Source organism: Ictalurus furcatus, chromosome 20 (assembly GCF_023375685.1).
Source record: "Ictalurus furcatus strain D&B chromosome 20, Billie_1.0, whole genome shotgun sequence".
Lineage (NCBI taxonomy): Eukaryota > Metazoa > Chordata > Actinopteri > Siluriformes > Ictaluridae > Ictalurus > Ictalurus furcatus.
This window is the reverse complement of record NC_071274.1, coordinates 8,950,412-8,971,283: the sequence shown is the minus strand read 5'-3', so window position 1 is coordinate 8,971,283 and position 20,872 is coordinate 8,950,412. Positions and strand designations below refer to the sequence as shown.

General features: G+C 40.7%; 1 protein-coding gene across 4 annotated transcripts in view; it reads right to left on the bottom strand.

Annotated features, from left to right (window-relative positions):
• The window catches only part of tmem71 (transmembrane protein 71), a 36,210-nt gene extending 18,493 nt beyond the window's left edge, over positions 1 to 17,717 (bottom strand). The window contains exons 1-4 of one of the 4 annotated variants that reach the window (XM_053651082.1): positions 17,459 to 17,714; positions 10,811 to 10,861; positions 10,650 to 10,698; positions 1,696 to 1,905 (exon numbers count right to left, since the gene is read on the bottom strand). In XM_053651082.1, coding sequence (XP_053507057.1) covers positions 1,696 to 1,905; positions 10,650 to 10,698; positions 10,811 to 10,841 — 290 coding nt within the window. In that variant the 5' untranslated portion in view covers positions 10,842 to 10,861; positions 17,459 to 17,714. Of the gene's footprint in view, positions 1 to 1,695; positions 1,906 to 10,649; positions 10,699 to 10,810; positions 10,862 to 17,458 lie in introns of all 4 variants that reach the window. The other 3 variants (XM_053651079.1, XM_053651080.1, XM_053651083.1) reach the window with 3 other exon arrangements.
• Positions 17,718 to 20,872: the final 3,155 nt, after the last annotated feature.

Genomic DNA, 20,872 nt, shown 5'->3' with positions numbered 1-20,872 from the left:
ATAGTTCAGTTTTGTGTTTGCCTGCAGTTGCTTGCCTCCATTGATGTGACTGTTCTTTATTGAATATACAGTATAAGTTATTGTGGCAGCGGGGGCGTGGTCAAGCATAAACTGTGGACAGAGAGGACGTGTGTTGAACTGGCAGGTAACACGTGAAGATACTCACCTGTGTTTATTACTGCTAGGTGTCTGCCTATTATTTGTGTGTCTCTTTAAGCTTTCAGTAGCCAGGTTTCCATCCTGGATGGATCACTAGATGTTAATAAAGTCTTCAAAATGCACATTAAAAAAAAACACTTATGCGCTCAATTGAGATGGAGTTTTTTTATTCGATAAGAAAACGTGCATAAACTATGATGGAAACACATTTACTGAATAAATTCCACGATGAGCATAAAATTTTTTTTTTACATAACTTTGCCTCAACAAATCATGTGTTTGGATAATTGGCTAATGTGATTGGATATTCAGTGCATTTATCATACTTATACAGCGCAATGGCAATGCATTTTTCTGTCAGAACTGGGGTAGATGGATCAGCATAACTGGACTAATCAGCAGACAAATCTTGTCGCATAGCATCTCAAATGTTGTTTTTGTCATCCTGAAATATCTGAGCCAAAGTCTGTCATCGAAATGATTTGGTATAATTATCTCCCGGAACTATCTCACGAATCTCTCGATTCTGTTCCCAAATATCAGGCATCCACCTCCGATTGGAAGATAAGCTGAGGTTTGTAAAAGTGTTTCGTCTGCATGCTCTGAAGCACAAGTAATTTACTGTATTGTAATAAAGAGCCACAGTGGCTTCCTAGGTTGGAACAACTTGCATTTGTATTAATACTTTGTGCCAGTTTCCCTGATAGTGACAATTTTGTTCTCTTTAACACATAGGATGGAAAAGGTGCTTTATTCACAAATGTTTTATGCGATATTCCAATTTTTCGCATAAGTTAAATTCGCAACTTAGATGGAAGCATGGCTAATGATTCCTCTAACTGACAGAGAGTGTGTCAATGCTGGTGGAGCTTGCAAGACATTCACACACGCACAGAACGTGGACCTTGAACGGGACAAATCTAGCGAGCCAGTGGTGTCCCCTTTATCGTTGGATCGTCCCTTTATGTTGAGTTTTGGAAAGTGCGCTAAAAAGTGCGGTGACAAACATGTGCCCTGACCTCTGCTGACATTCTGCTTGCCTCCTGCGTCTTCCTCTGCACCCATCCACACCAGAGTACTACAGTTATGTAGTTCTTACAGTTATGTTCTATTTTTTGCCATATTTGGGCTTTGCCATACAGAAATATGACTGTACAAACTCATATGTCTCTTTCAACTGGGTCAGTGGTATCTCGGTGGTTAAGGCATTGGCCTACTGATTGGAAGGTCACAAGTTCAAATTCCAGCATGGCTAAGCTGCCCCTGCTGGGCCCTTGAGCAAGTACCTTAACCCTCAACTCTTTAAATGTAAAATGAAATGTCCTTTTATCTGTCATTTGCTCTCGATAAGGGTGTCTGCCAAAAGCCATAAATGTAAACTTCATTTGGAAAAACTTTGAACTTTGTTGACATTTGAGATATCTCATTAAAAAAAAGAAGTAAAAGGTTCACAGTACATTTTCCTCTCTCTGTTTCTATCTCCTTTGTCTGTGTCTTCATTCACACACTCACATACAGTTTCTCACCGTTACTGACCGAGCAAGATTTTCTTTGTAGGAAATGTTGGTCTGTGTTGGCGTGAGGGTCAGGTTACCCTGGTCATTAGTAACAACACTGTCTTCTGTCAGTACATAGTACCCATTTGCAAGTAGGCGTGGACTTCGACGGCACACATGCACCAAGCCTGTTTCCGGATTTGTGGAGAAACACTCATAAGAAGTATCAGAGAGGAAGGATGGGTCAAAACTGAGGAAGAGAAAAAAAAGAAACACACAAAAGCTCATAGAGACATGCAGATATGCTCATAACGTGTTTACACTGCAAAAAAGTCATCTTATCAAGTGAAAATATCTTAAATATAGTTACCTTTATCTAATATTTCTTATTATTAGATTACAAACCACACATAAGATCATTAAACCATTTCTAGACATCATTTCTCATTTCCAGCTTGTCGTTTTCCTATACCATTGGCAGAAAATTCTGCTTCTTTTTAGAAATAAATGCTTAAAATTAGTAAAATTATCTGCCAATAGAACAAAACTATTTCAAGTTTGAAATGGGTACAAGGGGCTTGAAATACCTTTCATAAACTTATATTTGGTTTACTGTAATCTTATAATAGGAAATACTAGATTAATTTAACTATGTTCAAGGTATTTCCACTTGCTGTCATTTTTTGCAGCGCAGTCACTAAAGAGCCCGTCTAAAATCATTAACACATTATAAATTAAAAAAAAAATCATTAAAAGGTTTTGTAAATTAATTTCAAAGTAAAAAGATTATTCACTTTTTAAAATATATTTTTAAAAGTCAACTCAATATATCTCTACATAATGCCCCATAGCCTACAGTGCATGTCAGAACAAAAAACCATCAGGCGGCAGATACAGAAGCATGTATTGATATTACCAAGCCACGTATTTAGTCATAGTCTCTTATGGTTTTGATCTTATTTATGGTTTTCATGTTTTTGCTCATTGTCTAGCTCTGTTTATACTGATCATACATCGTCTTCACATGGATGCAGCAGGTGCTCCGGAGTGGCGTCAGGCTTTGGCGGCACAGGGCCGCATCATCGGAGAGCAGCAAAAGCAGACAGTTATGCTTAGGAGATTGGTGAGAGACTCTTTAGCCTGAAGCAGGGGAGCCTAAGCAATGTTGATCTTGTTTCTCAAATCAATACATGGTCGAAGACCACCCACTTTCTTCTCCATGAAAATGAAACTGGTGGATGCTGGTGATGTTAAGAGGCGAATATATATCCCTGTTGTAGAGTCTCCTCAATGTACTCATTCATGGCTTGAGTCTCTTTGGTTGACAAAAGGTAAATGTGAGGTGATGTGGCTCCGGCAAGTAACTAATTACTTAGTTACTTTCAAAAACTGTGAAGCCTACAAGAATACACTACAAAAAAGTTGGACTGATCATAAAACTTGCTGTTGTCACTGTTTGTAGAACTACCAATTAAATTCAATTTTATTTGTATAGCACTTTTTACAGTGGACATTGTCTCAAAGCAGCTTTACAGAAATATATAAATACAAGACACAGATTGTAGATTTTAAGTCTGTGGATTAATCCCTATTGAGCAAGCTGGTGGTGACGGTGGCAAGGAAAAACTCCCTAAGATGATATGAGGAAGAAACCTTGAGAGGAGCCAGATTCAAAAGGGAACCAATGCTCATCTGGGTAACAACAGATAGTGTAAAAGAAAGTTCATTATGGTTTTAACATGAAGTCTTGGTTGAACTAGTCCACTGTTCACCAAAAGAGAAACGAGTGCAAAACTGCATGTGGTAATTGCAGTCCTAAGGCCATAGCAGCAACCGTAGTCCCAGCAACCACAGTGAGAATGTCCATGTGGAATTGAGGTCCAAAACTATTTCATGGTACTTCAAAGTACCATCCTAAGCAATCTCCAGGCTGTAGTCTCCAGTTAATGAGAGACCGATAAAATGTAAAACTTTTCTAACTAGGCAAATTTGGGGTCACCAACCAAGGTTAGCCGAGTACATTATCTTTCCTTATGCTTTGCTCATATCATGTTCACGTAAACTGGAACTATTACATAGTTGCAATCAAATTTATTCAACCCCCATTGGAAATCAGATTTATTGTCAAAATGTACAGACTTTCAGCTGTTTGCAATGAACAAATCAAACAAAAGCAATTGAAATAGTTCAACACAATCAATGCTTCAAGTGTTTTCCCCAAATTCAACTGAAAATGCAACTTATAATGACTTCTCCACTTTCCCTGAATAGAATCCCTCACAACAGCACAAATATGCAAAACAGGTATTGTCTCAAGGACACCTGATGCAACAAATCAAGGGCTCAATCATCAATCATTAGTCGCACAGGTGTGCTTGAGCTGGAACACATGAAATACCTGAACTGGCTAGGGCTTGAAAATATATGAAATACTTTGATGGGGCAGAAAAAGAACTGCAACCAGATTTCTACGAAGGTAGGTTGTGAAAAACCCTCGAGTGACTGCAAAAGACCTGCAACACGACTTGGTGGCAACAGGCACTGAGGTTTCACTGAGCACAGTATGGTGCGTACTAAATGCAGAAGGTTTCTATGCCAGAAATCCAAAACGTATACCACCACTGACCCAAAAGCACAAGAAACGTTGGCTCAAAATCATATAAATAAGCCACAGAAGTTTTGGGATTATGGTCTGTGGAGCAATGAAACAAAACTGGAACTTCTCGGCACGATGGATCAGCGGTATGTCTGGAGGAAGAAGAAAGAACACTCTATCCACAGTCAAGCATAGTGGTGGCTCGGTGATGCTCTGGGGCTGCTTTGCATCCTCTGGCACTGGAAACCTGCAGCGTGTGAAGGCAAGCTCGATTCATTGAAGGATCAGGAAATCCTAGTAGAAAACATCATACTGTCTGTGTGGAAGCTGAAGCTTAGGCACCACTGGACCTTCCGACAGGACAATGATCCCAAGCATACCTCAAATTCCACCAAGCCTTGGTTGCAGAAGTCCTGGAAGATTCTACAGGGCCATCACAGTCACCTGACTTGAACCCCATAGATAATCTCTGGTGGGATTTGAAGAAGGCGGTTGCACACAAACCCAAGAATATTACTGAACTGGAGGCCATTGCTCATGAGGTATGGGCTAAGATTCCTCAGGAATGCTGCCAGAAGCTATGCATCTCATTTGCAGCAGGTCATAACAGCAAAAGGGTAGTTTGCATACTTAGTACTAAGTACTAAAAATGCTTGCCATGAAGGGATTGAATAATTTAGAAACTGGAGAAATCATTATAAGTTGCATTTTCAGTTGAATTTGGGGAAACCACTTGAAGCATTCGTTGTGTTGAACTGTTTCAATTGCTTTTGTTTGATTTGTTCATTGCAAACAGCTGAAAGTCTGTAAATTTTGACAGTAAACCTGATTTGCAATGGGGGTTGAATAATTTTGATTGTAACTGTAGTGTTACGCCACGGCCAGCAGATGGCACTGTGGCGCTGCTTACTAGAGACTGAACTGGGTGCCCTAGGTGTCCATGTTTAGTATTAATTATGTTGGGTATTTAAACCCCTCTGGTGGATGCACACATCACACGATATTATTTGTCGCTAGATACCTGAGAGTGAGAGTTACGAGTATTGAGGGTGTAGCATCCAGGTTTAGCATGCTAAGCGCTCTTTATTGTCATGTCCCGTTTCCTGCCTCGATTCTAGTTTCATGTTTACTCACTAGTCCCGCATAGACAGCACTCCCTGTGTTTTGTTGTTTGTTTGTGTGGATTGTTAATAAAGACAGCGCTCCTGCGCTTACTTCCTGCCCACTGTCCTATTTCGTTACAGAATATCGCGCCCAAGCAATGGAAGTAGCAGGAGAACCCCGAGTCGGAAAGTTTTGTTACTACTGGGACTTCCCGACATCGGTAGAGTACTACACCTGGCAGCGCAAGCAGCAGGAGGAGCACCAAGCTGCGGTCAGGAGACAGCAGGCAGAGTATGAAGCTGAGCAATGGAGGCAGCAGATGAAGCGGTTGGAGGAAGAAGTAAATCTGCTCCCCGTCCCGTGGAGCAGAACAACACTCCACCTTGCTGCCCTGTGGAAGATCCAGTCATGCTGCCCAGTCCAGAACTGAAGGCTAGCCCAGAACTTTTTTGAGGGGGGCAACGGGGACAACAGGGACAACGGGGACAGCGGGGACGCCTATGGCGAGGTCTCGGCTGTGGAGCTCCCCCCGGAGGTCAACCCGGCGACCTCGGAGCTCCAGCCAGAGACCTACGGCGAGGTCTCGGCTGTGGAGCTCCCCATGGAGGTCAACCCGGCGACCTTGGAGCTCCAGCCTGAGGCCTACGGGGAGGTCTCGGCGGTGGAGTTCCTGCCCGCCGAAGAAGCCGTCCCGCTGTCCAGCCCGGCCGAGGAGGCCGTCCCGCTGCCCTGCACAGCCGAGGAAGCTGTCCTGCTGTCCAGCTCAGCGGTCAAGGAGGCCGTCCCGCTGCCATGTCCGGCCGAGGAGGCTGTCCTGAGCTCCAGTCCAGTTCCAGTCCCTTCAAGTTCCAGTCCAGTTCTAGTCCCTTCAAGTTCCAGTCCAGTTCCAGTCCCTCCAAATTCCAGTCCAGTTCCAGTCCCTCCAAGTTCCAGTCCAGTTGCAGTCCCTCCAAGTTCCAGCCCCGCTGAGGACTCTGCCCAGCCTTCCAACCTTGGTGAAGACTTCGCCCAGCGTTCCACTGCCGTCGGGGGCAGCGCCCAGCGTTCTCGTGCCGCCGGGGGTGGTGCTCCGCCAGTCTGCTGCCGTTTTCTGTGTCAGCGAGAGACAGCTTTCCCAGGGGCCCAGGACCCCAGTTGGAGGGGGGTTGTTGGCGCTCCAGGAGGAGCACCTTTGGAGGGGGGTTATGTTACGCCACGGCCAGCAGATGGCACTGTGGCGCTGCTTACTAGAGACTGAACTGGGTGAAGTGGACACGTGACGTTTGTTTTGGTTTGTTCGCTTCATGTTTGAGTTTGTCGTTAATTTGCCCCAGGTGTCCATGTTTAGTATTAATTATGTTGGGTATTTAAACCCCTCTGGTGAACGCACACGTCGCGCAATCTTATTTGTAGCTAGATACCGGAGAGTGAGAGTCACCAGTATTGAGGGCGTAGCATCTAGGTTTAGCATGCTAAGTGGTCTTTGTTGTCATGTCCCGTTTCCTGCCTCGATTCTAGTTTCATGTTTACTCACTAGTCCCGTATAGACCGCACTCCCTGTGTTTTGTTGTTTGTTTGTGGGGATTGTTAATAAAGACAGCGCTCCTGCACTTACTTCCTGCCAACTGTCCTGTTTCGTTACATGTAGACATTTACACATCTTGTTTTCCTGCATGAGAGGATGTTACTGTTTCAGTTTCAACCCCTTTACTGGTTAAAAAATAAATAAATAAATAAAAATAAAAATAAAAAAACCATTTTTCCTCTCACACTGACTGTGAGTTAGCATTTGGCAGAATTAAGAGCTGTCAGCCAATAAGATACGAGTGTTTCCACGCATTTTCCTGTAAACCCTGTCTGACTGGTCTCGCCTCCGTTCACTGAAGATATAAAATTACAACAACGCCGTCTTCTTTTACTGATGTTCAGTTACGTAGAGACAAACTGCTCCAAATGGATAATTACTTGGAGCTAAAGAAAAAATCCCAGGCCAGGTTACACCCCTGACAGCTGCGCAAAACGTGATTTATTTTAAAAATGCATTTCACTTAATATTATTTTCTTAACAATAAATTTGTAATGCAAGTAACGTAATTTTATTGACATCAGTAACTGTAATCAAATTATATAAATTTAAAATGTAATGCGTTTCATTACTGTTTTATCAGAAAGTTATTAGAATACAGTAACATGTTACTTTGTAATGCGTTATACCCAACTCTGGTGGTGACATCATAAATATCATATAGGTTTAGGAAACAAAATTTACATTACATGTTGCAATGTGTGTTCTTTCTTCCCACACACACACACACACACACACAGAGCTGTGAAAATTGTATTTGAGTTTTTGTGGATATCTCATACTAAATTGTTTCAGAAATTAAAACAAAATTTTACATAAAACAAAGGCAACCCGAGTTAACACAATACAGTTTTTTAAATAAATAACATTATCAAAGTATAAACGATATCCAATACCAACTGGGCCTGTGTGCAAATATATTTGTTCCTGTAGTCAATAATTCCCCACATCTATGAAACTACGTTCATAATGGGGTTCAGCTGGACTAGACACAACCAGACCTGATTAGTTCCAGCCCTGTTCAATCAAATCAACACTTTTCCTTTTCACTTTTTCAGCATGAAGTTGGTTTAAAGGTCTTACCCAGTAACACACTACACCAAAGTATGCCAAAAATTCCACAAATGATCATAAAGAAGGTGATTGAGATATCTCTATCTGGGAAGGATTACAAAGCTATTTCAAAGGCTCTGAGACTCCAGAAAAACCACAGTGAGCTCTCAAAGAGAAAAAAAAAACTCGGCACAGTAGTGAACCTTCCCAGAAGTGGCCGACCTTCCAAAATTCCTCCAAGAGCACAGCGACTCATCCAGGAAGTCCAGCCTCTGGCTGGAGCATGGCATGAGAGGCTGCACTGTTGGCCTCTGGCAGTAGCATGGTGTGGGAGACCACACCGTCTGCCTCTGGCAGGAGCATAGCATGGGGGTCTGTAACATTGGCCTCAGGTGTGAGAATGGAGTGGGAGGCAGACTAATCAGTCTCAGGTGTGACTTGGTCATAGGAGACCGCTCTGCTGGCCTCTAGCAGGAGCAGGACTTGGGTGGCTGCTCCGTTGGCCTCAGTCATGAGCAATTCTTGGGGAGCCATCAAAGACGGCTTTGAAAGGAAATTGCACAGAAGCACAGTGACACAAGGGTTTAAATATACAAGCTAATTAAAAAGAAAACAAAAACAGGTGAGAACAATGATGACACATTAGGGAGACAACCAATGACAAGACATGGGTGGAGACAGGACATAAACCAAAACAAACACACATGTGGCAAAGTCAACATTCAACCTGGAGTGACTCACTGAGTGGGAGGGAGATGGAGGGAGCTCAGTCATGATTCAGATGTGGTGCCTTGGTTGATGGCCTAAATGAGCATTGTGCTACTTGATGCTGAGGACTGCCACAGTGATGGCACAATTTATCCTTCTGATGCCTTTGGTGTTCCACAGGGGTTAGCTTGTTTTGGTTGAGTTGCGTGGGTTCTGTGGGGTGGATTTCAGGAATCAGGATGGTCATGCCTTTGACTCTTCCTCGGTTCCAAAGCATGATATATAGATGAATAGACATGTCAATAAGGGAATCAAGGGTGGCTTGGTCATCCCGGTAGGCCAGGATACCAGCTTTGAGCCCCTGACAATATGCTTTGACTGCCTTCACTCCAGCTTCTTCCAGCGGCTAACCTGTGGAAGATCAAGGCTTACTCAGCAGTAGTTAGGCTCCCCTGCTTCAAGGTTAAGGGGTCTCCTTGCTTTCAGGAGAGTGGAAGAGTTGAAGGAAGTGCTTGTATAAAGCCATGTACTGAACTGAACTCACTGGGACCATACAGCACTTGCCCATGCTAGCGCTTTGTCAGTCAGTAAATTGACGAACTGAGTGATCTGGTGTGCTTGGGAACTCTCTTGGCCTGAGTAGTAGAGTAAACACTGGAGTAGGAAGCTTTTGCATCCTGCAGGCTCGCTAGTATACTTCCCCGGGCGTGCTATAAATGTGTAAGCAGAAGCAGGGTGGTTTCTGCTGAAGCCGCTCATGAAGCCGACATGGTGGTACAGAGCTGTGCTAGCTGGGCACTAGGCATGGTTATTTGCTTTTCAATGATTTGGCCCTGTGCAGGTGTTGGCCTGATGCCACTCCGGAGCACCTGCTGCATCCATGTGATGGCGAAGTATTCTGTCAGGTACAGGTAAACAAAAGGTTTATCTATCAAGCATGCAGATAGATCCAAAAGGTGTGACAAAAAAAAAAAAACAAGGTCAGGGAACTGGCAAAGTTCAGACGATGTACTATCAGGATAAACAGGGCTAGACAAAGAGCAAAAACGTGAAACCAGGAAAGATATCAAAACCAGAAGAGACTATGGCCAAGGACAAGGCTTGGTAATGACTGGTATGAAAACACAGAGCATATACTTTGCAATGACTGGTTGATGTAAGAGTCCTTATGTACTGTGTGGCTGTGAATGAGTTCAGGTGTATGTGATCAATATACTGGTAGACGTGAACATGACAGTTTCTGTGGGTGTTGTAGTCTGTGGCGGCCATATCTGTAGCCTGTGTTGTGTTCTGGGTTTTGTAGTTGAATGCTGTTTCCAGTGTTGACATGACAAAAACAAGATATTTAAAGGTGGATGGTGTATAGACCCAAGACAGTATTATGTTAAGGCAGAGATCTAGAAAAGAGTACTGAAATATTTGTGCAGCTTTGACAGCCTAGAACACAATCGCATCCATCATACTTAAATGGATGAAGTTTGAAACTAAGTTTGAGACTCTTCCTCAATCTGCTCAAGAATGCCCAGGACCTCACACTCGAGTGAAGGTTCACTAATCAACACAACATTGAACCAACACACACAGTAGATGCAATGCCAGAGCCCTAAAACTGAACATCTCGGGACATAGCTGACAATAGCATTACAGTGACATTTCCTATCCAACTTGGCAGAGCTTGACAAATTTGGCTGACAGGATGAAAAAATATCTCCGTATCCATGTGTACAAAAGCCTGTAGCATTGGTACTGAAGGAGACTTAAATCTTTCATTTTGTTTCAACTAAGTATTATGAATAACTGATATTTCAGATTTTGTTTTTCAGTACAATTACAAAACTGTGTAATATGTTTATTTTTTACAAATATGATTGATTGAATAATAGCATGAATAAGCAGGGGTACAGGTGTTCCTAATAAAGTGGCTAGTGAGTGTAAATATTATTAGTATTACACGGCATCTGGTTTGTACCTGTAGGATGGCTGACGTCCCTGTGTATTCCTGTTTTTTATGGGGGAACCTACAACAAATATAGACATATAGCAACATTACTACTATACTCAATCGGTGTGTGTGTGTGTGTGTGTAAAAAAAAAAAAAGAGAGGAAAAAAGGAGAGGATATCATACTAACTTGTTGTGGTTCCTCTGAAGAATATATCCATAGTTCCTACTGCTGTACAGCCTACAAAATATATACACAGGCAAGTTTATCTTATCTTCACATGAAACCCTAATCCTGGGGTGTCCAATCTTATCCACAAAGGGCTAGTGTGCAGATTTTCATTCTACTCAAGCACCAGCCACAGCTGTTTAATTCTACTTGTTTAATCAGTTAATCTTGACTTTCAATAGACTCAGGTATGGATTCTGCTTGGTTGGAATGAAAACCTGCACCCACACCAGCCCCAAGATTGGAGACCCCTGCCCTAATCATAAGAACACACATTCTACATACACACACACACACACACACTCACAATTACACTTCTTATTAAAAAGGTCACAGGTTGAAATGGCAGATTTTTGTGAAGTAAAATAAATACATCAAGATAAATCATGTCAGGTCTTTTCCCACCTTTAATATGCAATTGAAAAGTATACAAATAAAGTGAAAAACAAATCAGAAACATTTTAGGGAAAAAAAGGAAAAAATGTACAATAACCTAGTTGCATAAGTGTGCACCCCCCCTAAACTAATACTTTGTTGAAGGACCTTTTGATTTTATTACACCACTCAGTGTTTTGGTTAAAAGACTCAGCAAGGTACATCTTGACTTGGCAATATTTTCCCACTATTTCTTGCAAAAACATTCTAGAGCCATCAAATTGTAAGGGCATCTCCTGTGCACAGCCCGTTTCAGGTCACCCACACAGTGCGTTTACATGGACAACAATAATCTACTCTTAACCCGATTAAGACCATACTTTGATTAAGAAACTACCATGTAAAAAGCAATTTTTACTTACCTTAATCTAATTAAGGTCATACTCAAAGTAAGCAATAATCGAATTAAGACAGGTGGAGTACTCCTGTTTTAGTCACATTATGGACGTGTATTACAGACATGTAAACACCTTAATCATATTATGAAGGTCGTGTGAGTTTTCACCGCATTTTGCGACAGGACACGATCACACACGGCAGTTTTACGTTTCATGGCGAGCAAGAGAGTTCGGCTGCATCCCAAACCACATACTTGCCTACTATAGGCCTGTAGTGGGGAAAAATACATGTATCTCGGCTACTATGTAGACAGTAAGTATGCGGTTTGGGACGCAGCCCACGGCTTCAAGCAGTTGTCTATTAGCATGTATAACATGACAAATAATTAACTGCACTTAAAGTGTTCATAAAAAAATTAAATAAAAACACCCAAAACTGTATACGGTACCATAACGAAGACGAACTGTATGTTGATACGTGAAATTCTGGAGGGACGTTGGACGGCGTGGCGCGGTGACGTAATGACGCGGGCTGTGAATCTACTTATGTTCTATAACATGTAAAACAGGAACATGACAGGAGTATTCTAAAAGTGACTCATGTAAACACCTTAATCACATTATTATCTTACTCAGAGTAAGGTCAATAATTAGATTACTGCTGTCCATGTAAAGGTAGTCACAGATAGTTGAATTCAGGTCTGGGCTCTGGCTAGGCCATTCTAAAACATTGATCTTCTTTTGGTTATGAAATCAATTTGTTAAATTGGGAGTATGCTTTCACTGTCATACTGAAAGGTGAAATTCCTTTTCATGTTCAGCATATTAGCAGACACCAGAATGTTTTACACCAAAATCGGCTGGTATTTGTATTCATGATTCCCTTCACCTTGATAAAACCTGCGGTTCTGGCTGAAGAAAAGCAGCCCTAAAGCATGATGCTGCCACCCACATGCTTGCCCGTGGGTATAAAGTCCTTTTGTTTTGGAATTTGTCTTAGACAACACCACTTATTGCCACATGGTTTGGGCTGATTTAGTTGGGCTTGGATGTTTTTTGAGAAAGAGCTTCTGTCTAGTCACCCTACCCCATAGCCCAGATATGTGAAGAATATGAGAGATTGTTGTCACATACACAGAGTCATCAATACTTGTCAGATATTCCTGCAGCTCCTTTAATGTTGCTGTAGGTCTCTTGGCAGCCTCCCTGTTAAGTTATTGTCTTGTCCTTTTGAAAATTTTGGAGGGACATCCTGTTCTTGGTAATGCAACTGTGGTGTTCCATTTTCTCCACTTGTTGATGATGGCCTTCAAAGTGTTTCATAGTACATCTAATGTTTTGGGAAAGAAATTGTACTGCTCTCCTGATCGATTCCTTTCGACAGTGAGACCCTGTCAGCTCTTTGCAGACCATGACTTCAGCAGTCAGCAGATGAAACCAAGAAGATCAAGAAAATCCTACAGAAACAGCTGGTCTTTATTTGGGGTTAACCAGAATTATTTTATTGATGACAGCTGTATGACTTTTTAACATGAGATTGAATGTGACTGGTTCATTCTGAACACAGCCACATCCCTGATTATAAAAGGGTGTGCACACTTGCACAATAAGGTTATTGTAACTTTTTTTTATTTTTCCAAAAAATGTTTGGTTGTTTTTCACTTAATTTTTATATGACTTCTTCATATACCTCTTCTACCTCTTCAGTTCACCCCACAGGTTTTCTATAGGTTTCAAGTTAGACTGGGATGGCCATGGCAGGACCTTGATTTTGTGCTCAGTAAACCATGTTTTGGATTATTATCCTGCTGAAAGATCCAACCACGGCCCATTTTAAGCTTTGCTGGACCTTCTTAATTATTGCCCTCATGGTGGAAATGGGCATTTTCAATGCTTTTGATATATTCTTATAGCCACTACCCATTTTGTGAAGCTCAACAACCTTTTGCTGCACATCACAGCTATATTCCTTGGTCTTACCCATAGTTATGAATGACTAAGGGAATTTGGTCTATGTGTTGCCTCATATTTATACCCCATGTCACCCAGGTATAATAAAAAAAAAATTAAAATATGAAATGGGAATATACTTCAAATATATTTTCCCTCATATGAATTCATAGGGGTGGCAATAATTGTTGCACATCTATATTTAACAAAGATTTTTTTTTGATAATCCTGTGTTGTGTTTGCAACTATTTTTGTGAATTTTTTGAACAAAAGATCAAAAGGTTGAAAAATAAAGAATTTTTCATAGCCTTCTTTACTCATATTTACCAAGGGTGCCAATATTAGTGGAGGGCACTGTAGTAATGACAATATTAATAAATAATATTTAATAAATAGCAATAAATAGTATTATTTATTACCAATATTTAAAATAATAATGTTTGCCTTGTTAAATAATGAAAAACATTCCAAATTATTATTATATAATAATAAACATTATTATTGTTGTTCTTTTAAAATAATAATAATAATAATAATAATAATAATAATAAGACAAACATTGAACACAAGTCATGTGTGTGAATGTTGGCGAAGTATGCAGCATTTATTTCACAGCTTTCTTGCATTAGGTAAGTGCATATAACATGTAGATGCATATACATATAGTAAGGTGGTTATAAGGTTTGTTGAAGACGCAAGTATCGCACAATATTTTGTGAATGTTCGCAAATTGCTTAGTAGCAAAATAGTAAATAGTAAAAACTATTTCCCATTAAATGAAGTAAGTAATGCTATAAGAGCAGAGCTGCGTGGACCAATGCAGTTGTTCGGCTACCGGACAACGTGCTTAGCGCTTCAGCAGAAACACAAGTTGCGTGTAAAACTTGATGATGTTATGCGGTTACTGCAAGAACTTAACCCGCAGGAGACAGATCAGAGGACATGTCAAAGATTTGTTACATTTCTATTTTAATGTGTCAAAACATTAACATGTGTACACACAAATTGCTGTACTTCCTGTATATCTTGATTGATAGATGTGTCGTCCAATCGGTGGTAAGTAATCCATTCGCAAAATATACCTACCTTTTCCATTTTGTCTGACTTGTCATTGTGTTTTCAGATTTGCCATTGTGTTTATAATTTGTTATTTTGTTTTCAAATTTATTATTTTGTTTTCATATTTGTTTTGTACTTCTCAGCCACAAGAAGTACAAAACTTCTTGCTTCCACCCACAAAGGGGCATTTACAGCATGGTATAATAAATGATCCGTGGGGTATTTCAGCTGAAACTTCACAGACACATTCTGGGGACACCTGAGACTTATATTACATCTTGTAAAAAGGCTCATAATAGGTCTCCTTTAAAGACATTTGGATTTGAGATTGAAGAGAAATATAAGACGATATATCAGAATTTTAGTTTTCATTTCCTGATATTTACATCTAGAGGTGTTAAACTTGGAACACTGCACCTTTGGTGGCAGACCACCCAATGTTTTGGTGAGCAGAGTCTTAAAGCAAATTAAACAGTCTTAAAGTAAATTGCACTATAAAACTAATAAACTAATATTTGGTTGCATATCCCTTGCTTGCAATAATTGCATCAAGCCAGTGGCCCACTGACATCAGCCAGTGCCTTGCAGTGGATGGTGGTGAAATATGTGGACAATTTATTAAAGGGAAAAATCCGACGAATTTGAAAGTACATTTGAGAAGTGCGCACAAGGAGGTTAACCTTGCTTACCTTAATACCTTAATAAGGTAAAGGAGAATGCCAAGCTTGATAAGATGGATACAGCAAAGCAGAAATTAAAAGAGATCATTAAGGATGCGAGGAAGCTGACCCTATGTGTAGATGGTTGGAGCAAGAGAGGATTAACAGCATCTTTCATGGGTGTGTCAGCTTGTTTTTATCATCCGCCCGGAGGCCAGGTTCACCATGCTCTGCTTAACCTGCACCAATTGGAGCACCCACACACAGGGGAGTCCATTGCTCGCTGCATTGATCAGACATTAGGTGCATGGGGTATAGGAGAAGACAAGGTGCTGCTCATTGTGACAGACACACTTGAAATATTGAAAAGCTGTATTTGAAACAGCTGATTCATTAATGCAAGGGACTTACATTTTTTTGTTTACAATGTTGGACACAAGTCTATGTAACCTTAACATAGAAAAGCAAACCACATCAGCTTCCAGCTGAGCTGGGGCAGTGGTGGCTTAGCGGTTAAGGCTCTGGGTTACTGATCGGAAGGTCGGGGGTTCAAGCCCCACTGCCAAGCTGCCACTGTTGTGCCCTAGACTACATATTTGTGCCCATATGTATTGTTGAATACATATTTCTAAAATTGTATGACGTTTTTATTACACAATACTTTTTCTGGCCTTGACAAATAACCCATATTACAAAAGACTAAAACTAACACTAAAACGAATAAAAACAAAACTTAAACTAAGCATTTTTTAAAAATAGAAACTAAACTAAACTAGCAAACCCGCTTTAAAAACTAATTAAAACTAAACTGAATTTGAAAACAAAGTCAAAACAAAATAAAAACTAATGAAAAATGCAAAACTATAATAACCTTGCTCAATACTCAAATTGATGCTTCCTTGTTTCCTCGCTCTACTGTTCTTCAGCCCGTGACCCGGAAATCGATCAAAGTCAACCATCTTGAAGGACAAATCAATTCTCTAACTGCAGAGCGAGAAGGCGAGGAACAAGGAGTGAGGAAGCTTCCAGAAGAGCTAGGAGCTAGGATACACAGATGTATCCTATGTGGAAGTGTTTCTTGTCGAAAAACCTGACACATGTATAAATTACCCATCTGCCACGATCTCAAACAAAAAGTTATTTGATGATGTGATAGAATTCTGTGTGAAATATAATTAAATAATATGCTTACAATGAGTATTGTAATTAATTGATCCTTCCATGTTTGGATATGCAAAGCTGCACAAAATATGCGATAAATGATGCATTGTTTATTAATTCATTGTTGAATAACCCAGACATTTCACATACTATCAGTGCAGAAAGAGAAAGAGAATGAGGGGGGCCTGATGGTGGCTTGAGCAAAAGCACACAGAAGCAGGAAAAGGGAGGGGTAAAACAGGGCTGACAACACTGGAGATGATGCTGGCAAAGTGGGAGGAGGCAATACTACTTCCTGTTATTTCTATATTTCCTGTAGAGAAGTTCATTGGGTTCATGAGTTTTATTAATTGCTCACGTCCCAGATTATATCGTTACAATACTACAGCGAGGTGTGCGCGCCTGTGTGTGTTTCAGAGAATCTTTCAGTTGTAATTAGACTGCCAAAAAATAAAATCAGAACTTTTTGTTGGAGGTTTGTGTTTGGGTGTGTTTTTGTCTGCTTCTTTGTCCTCTTACGAAATTATTATTTTAAAAAAGTGTTGCTATCAGACAATCATTTTAGCAGGTATTTGACATGCTTAGCATTTGCTCAGGAGTGTGCTAAAGCACAAATACAAGGCAATGACCAATCGCTAACTGAGTAAAAATAAAATAAATAAACTTACTAACTCGGGTGTGTGCATCTCAAAATCAGTCTATATTTTTATTTAGTTGAAAATAAAACAGTCACGAAAATAGGCAGAAAGACACAGTGGAGTGGAATATAGAATATAAAGACCAATCAACAAAAGTGCTGTGAATAGATGTACAAACTAACACTGTATTTTATAGTATTTGTAGTAATATGAACTTAATAATACGTAAACCAAAACTCTGCAACAGTATCAAGCGAAAAGAAATGATGTATCTAGCTGAATAATAGACAGCTACCGTCTCTACATTCTACATACAAACACTACAATCCCACATGACGTGCTGTAACAAAATAATAATGGCCAGCTTACCAGCTTTTCTGAGCGGAAACGAAAAACAGTCGCAAAGTGAAATTAGAGTGAAGCACCTCCAAAGACGAAATCAACTAGAGGATGCTTTCAATTCCTCCAATATATCCAGCCCTGTATGTTTTTAGAGGCTTGTTTTTATAAAGGGTCTGGTTTAATATGACGCAAGCAGACCAGAAAGAGTATTTCAGCCCAGCAAAGTATCAGTGGACTATACTGAGAACCTGGGGGCGGGGGAGTCAAAATTCAGGAGTAGCGCCAGAGTGGAGTCTGGACGATGGGGCGGGGTGACACATGTGGGCGGAGTCAATAAAATTCCAGAAAGAAGTGTTTTTTTTTATTATTATTATTGATGCTTAATCCAGTTAAGTTAAATGTATGATTGGTGAAATCTAAAAAGTTAAGGCCACCATTCTTATCAGTATACATGACTTTCTGACAACAAAACAAAAAATAAATTAATAAACAGATGCTAAGATGCTAAATATTTAGCAAAATTAATAACTAGATGCAACATCATATACATTAATGGTAACACAGGAACACAGGGATAAGGTTTGAAACAGCTGATTCATTAATGCAAGGGACTTACATTTTTTTTAAGTCTATGTAACTTTAACATAGAAAAGCAAACCACAACAGCTTCCAGCTGAGATGGGGCAGTGGTGGCTTAGCGGTTAGGGTGGGTGGGTGTTCATGATGATGGGCGGGGTTAGAGTGGATGGGTGTTTATGATGGAAGGCAGAATTGGGTGGGTGGGTGTTTATGATGGAAGGCAGGGTTTGGGTGGATGTGGGTGGTGGTGGAGGGGGTTGATATAGAGCTCTGGTTGTCCGTCAGGCTGTGACAAGATGCTACAAATCTTGTAGCGATGTTTGCACTAATGGCTCTGTCACCAAGAATAAATAGCCACTTTTCCACTGCACGGTACAGCTCGGCTCGACTCAACTTGCTCACTCTACTTTTCTGAGCTTGCTTTTCCACTGCAGTTTAGTGCAGTCAACGTGGGTGCCATCTTCCACTTGCCTTCACACAGAAATAATGTTTTATTGAAGCCCTGCACAAATACACGGTCAGGCCATATTCCAAATGCCTTTCCAGTTCACTGAACATGGACCCTATTAAGGATTTAAAATAATGGCATTCTAGAACCTGCATAGTGCTCTATATGACTAAGTTAGATTCTACTGCAACAGGAGTGACGTCGATAAATGCCTGTTTGGAAATTGGTAACCAGCGAGATGTAAAAATCTAAGACAGAAACTTTTGTTGTAATTTTATCTGTAATGATATCAATGATACTTAATTTTCAATTAATAGAATATTACCATACGCAAAGTATGTATTAAATGACACATTTATTCAAGCAAAATACAGAACCACTCGTTAAGGAGAATCCTTGTTCCCTCAGTGCATGGCTCACATTTAGTATCGGCTCGGCTCGCTTGGAACCTAGACTGAGGTAGTACTAAAAAAGTACCAGGTACCAGGTACTATCCACAGTGGAAAGCCCCCAAAATGCGAGCAGAATCGAGTCAGGTCGAGCCGTATCATGCAGTGGAAAAGTGGCAAAAGGGGCGTTCTAATCAGCCGCTAACGTTTCATAACACACATGCGCGTTGTTACAATGACTAGCGCGGACAGTCGCCAGTGGTTACCAACTATAGTTTCAAACACGCCCACTTCTTAATTTTTTTTGTCACAACTGACAGAAAACTATTTTATGATGTAATTTGGGACAATATGCTTGATCATTTGGGACACATATTTTCATTGGCTTGGGCCTTTACTTTCATTGTCAATGACACGTTTAAAATGCAATTGATTTAATTGTAGCAAAATTATTTAGCAATGTTTTATAAATTTTTTCTTACAGAAATACCAACAATAACAGGTTAAGAAAATATTTTCCAAATTCATAACCCTAAATAATCTTTTAAATTTAGCATGAACGGATTAAGTAAAAAGTGACAGTAAAAGTACCACTAAAAGGTAAGATTTATAATTCATATCTTGCAGTAACAGCATAACACAGGGTTAAAAAACATCAGCACCAATCTCTATAATTATATGAGCACAGTGCATTCATGCATCCATTATATCCATTCACTTTTCCTCTCTGCACTAATTGTATTTTAAGACAATTGACCTGATTCATGCTGTCCCAAATTACCAAACCAGGTTATAAACATATGTGCATGATTTGAACCAACCTTATGCTTATTTTGTTAAAGTAGTCATCTTATACAGTATCTCACAAAAGTGAGTACACCCCTCACATTTTTGTAAACATTTGATTATATCTTTTAATGTGACAACACTGAAGAAATTACACTTTGCTACAATGTAAAATAGTGAGTGTACAGCTTGTATTACAGTGTAAATTTGCTGTCCCCTCAAAATAACTCAACACACAGCCATTAATGTCTAAACCGCTGGCAACAAAAGTGAGAACACCCCTAAGTGAAAATGTCCAAATTGGGCCCAAAGTGTCAATATTTTGTGTGGCCACCATTATTTTCCAGCACTGCCTTAACCCTTTTGGGCATGAAGTTCACCAGAGCTTCACAGGTTGACACTGGAGTCCTCTTCCACTCCTCCATGACGACATCACGGAGCTGGTGGATGTTACAGACCTTGTGCTCCTCCACCTTCCATTTGAGGATGCCCCACAGATGCTCAATAGGGTTTAGTTCTGGAGACATGCTTTGCCAGTCCATCACCTTCACCCTCAGCTTCTTTAGCAAGGCAGTGGTCGTCTTGGAGGTGTGTTTGAGGTTTTTATCATGCTGGAATACTGCCCTGCGGCCCAGTCACTGCTTCAGTATGTCACAGTACATGTTGGCATTCATGGTTCCCTCAATGAACTGTAGCTCCCCAGTGCCGGCAGCACTCATGCAGCCCCAGACTATGACACTCCCACCACCATGCTTGACTGTAGGCAAGACACACTTGTCTTTGTACTCCTCACCTGGTTGCCGCCACACATGCTTGACACCATCTGAACCAAATAAGTTTATCTTGGTCTCATCAGACCACAGGACATGGTTCCAGTAATCCATGTCCTTAGTCTGCTTGTCTTCAGCAAACTGTTTGCGGGCTTTCTTGTCCATCATCTTTAGAAGAGACCTCCTTCTGGGACGACAGCCATGCAGAACAATTTGATGCAGTGTGCGGAGTATGGTCTGAGCACTGACAGGGTGACCCCCACCCCTTCAACCTCTGCAGCAATGCTGGCAGCACTCATACGTCTATTTCCCAAAGACAACCTCTGGATATGACGCTGAGCATGTGCACTCAACTTCTTTGGTCGACCATGGCGAGGCCTGTTCTGAGTGGAACCTGTCCTGTTAAACTGCTGTATGGTCTTGGCCACCGTGCTACAGCTCAGTGTCAGGGTCTTGGCAATCTTCTTAT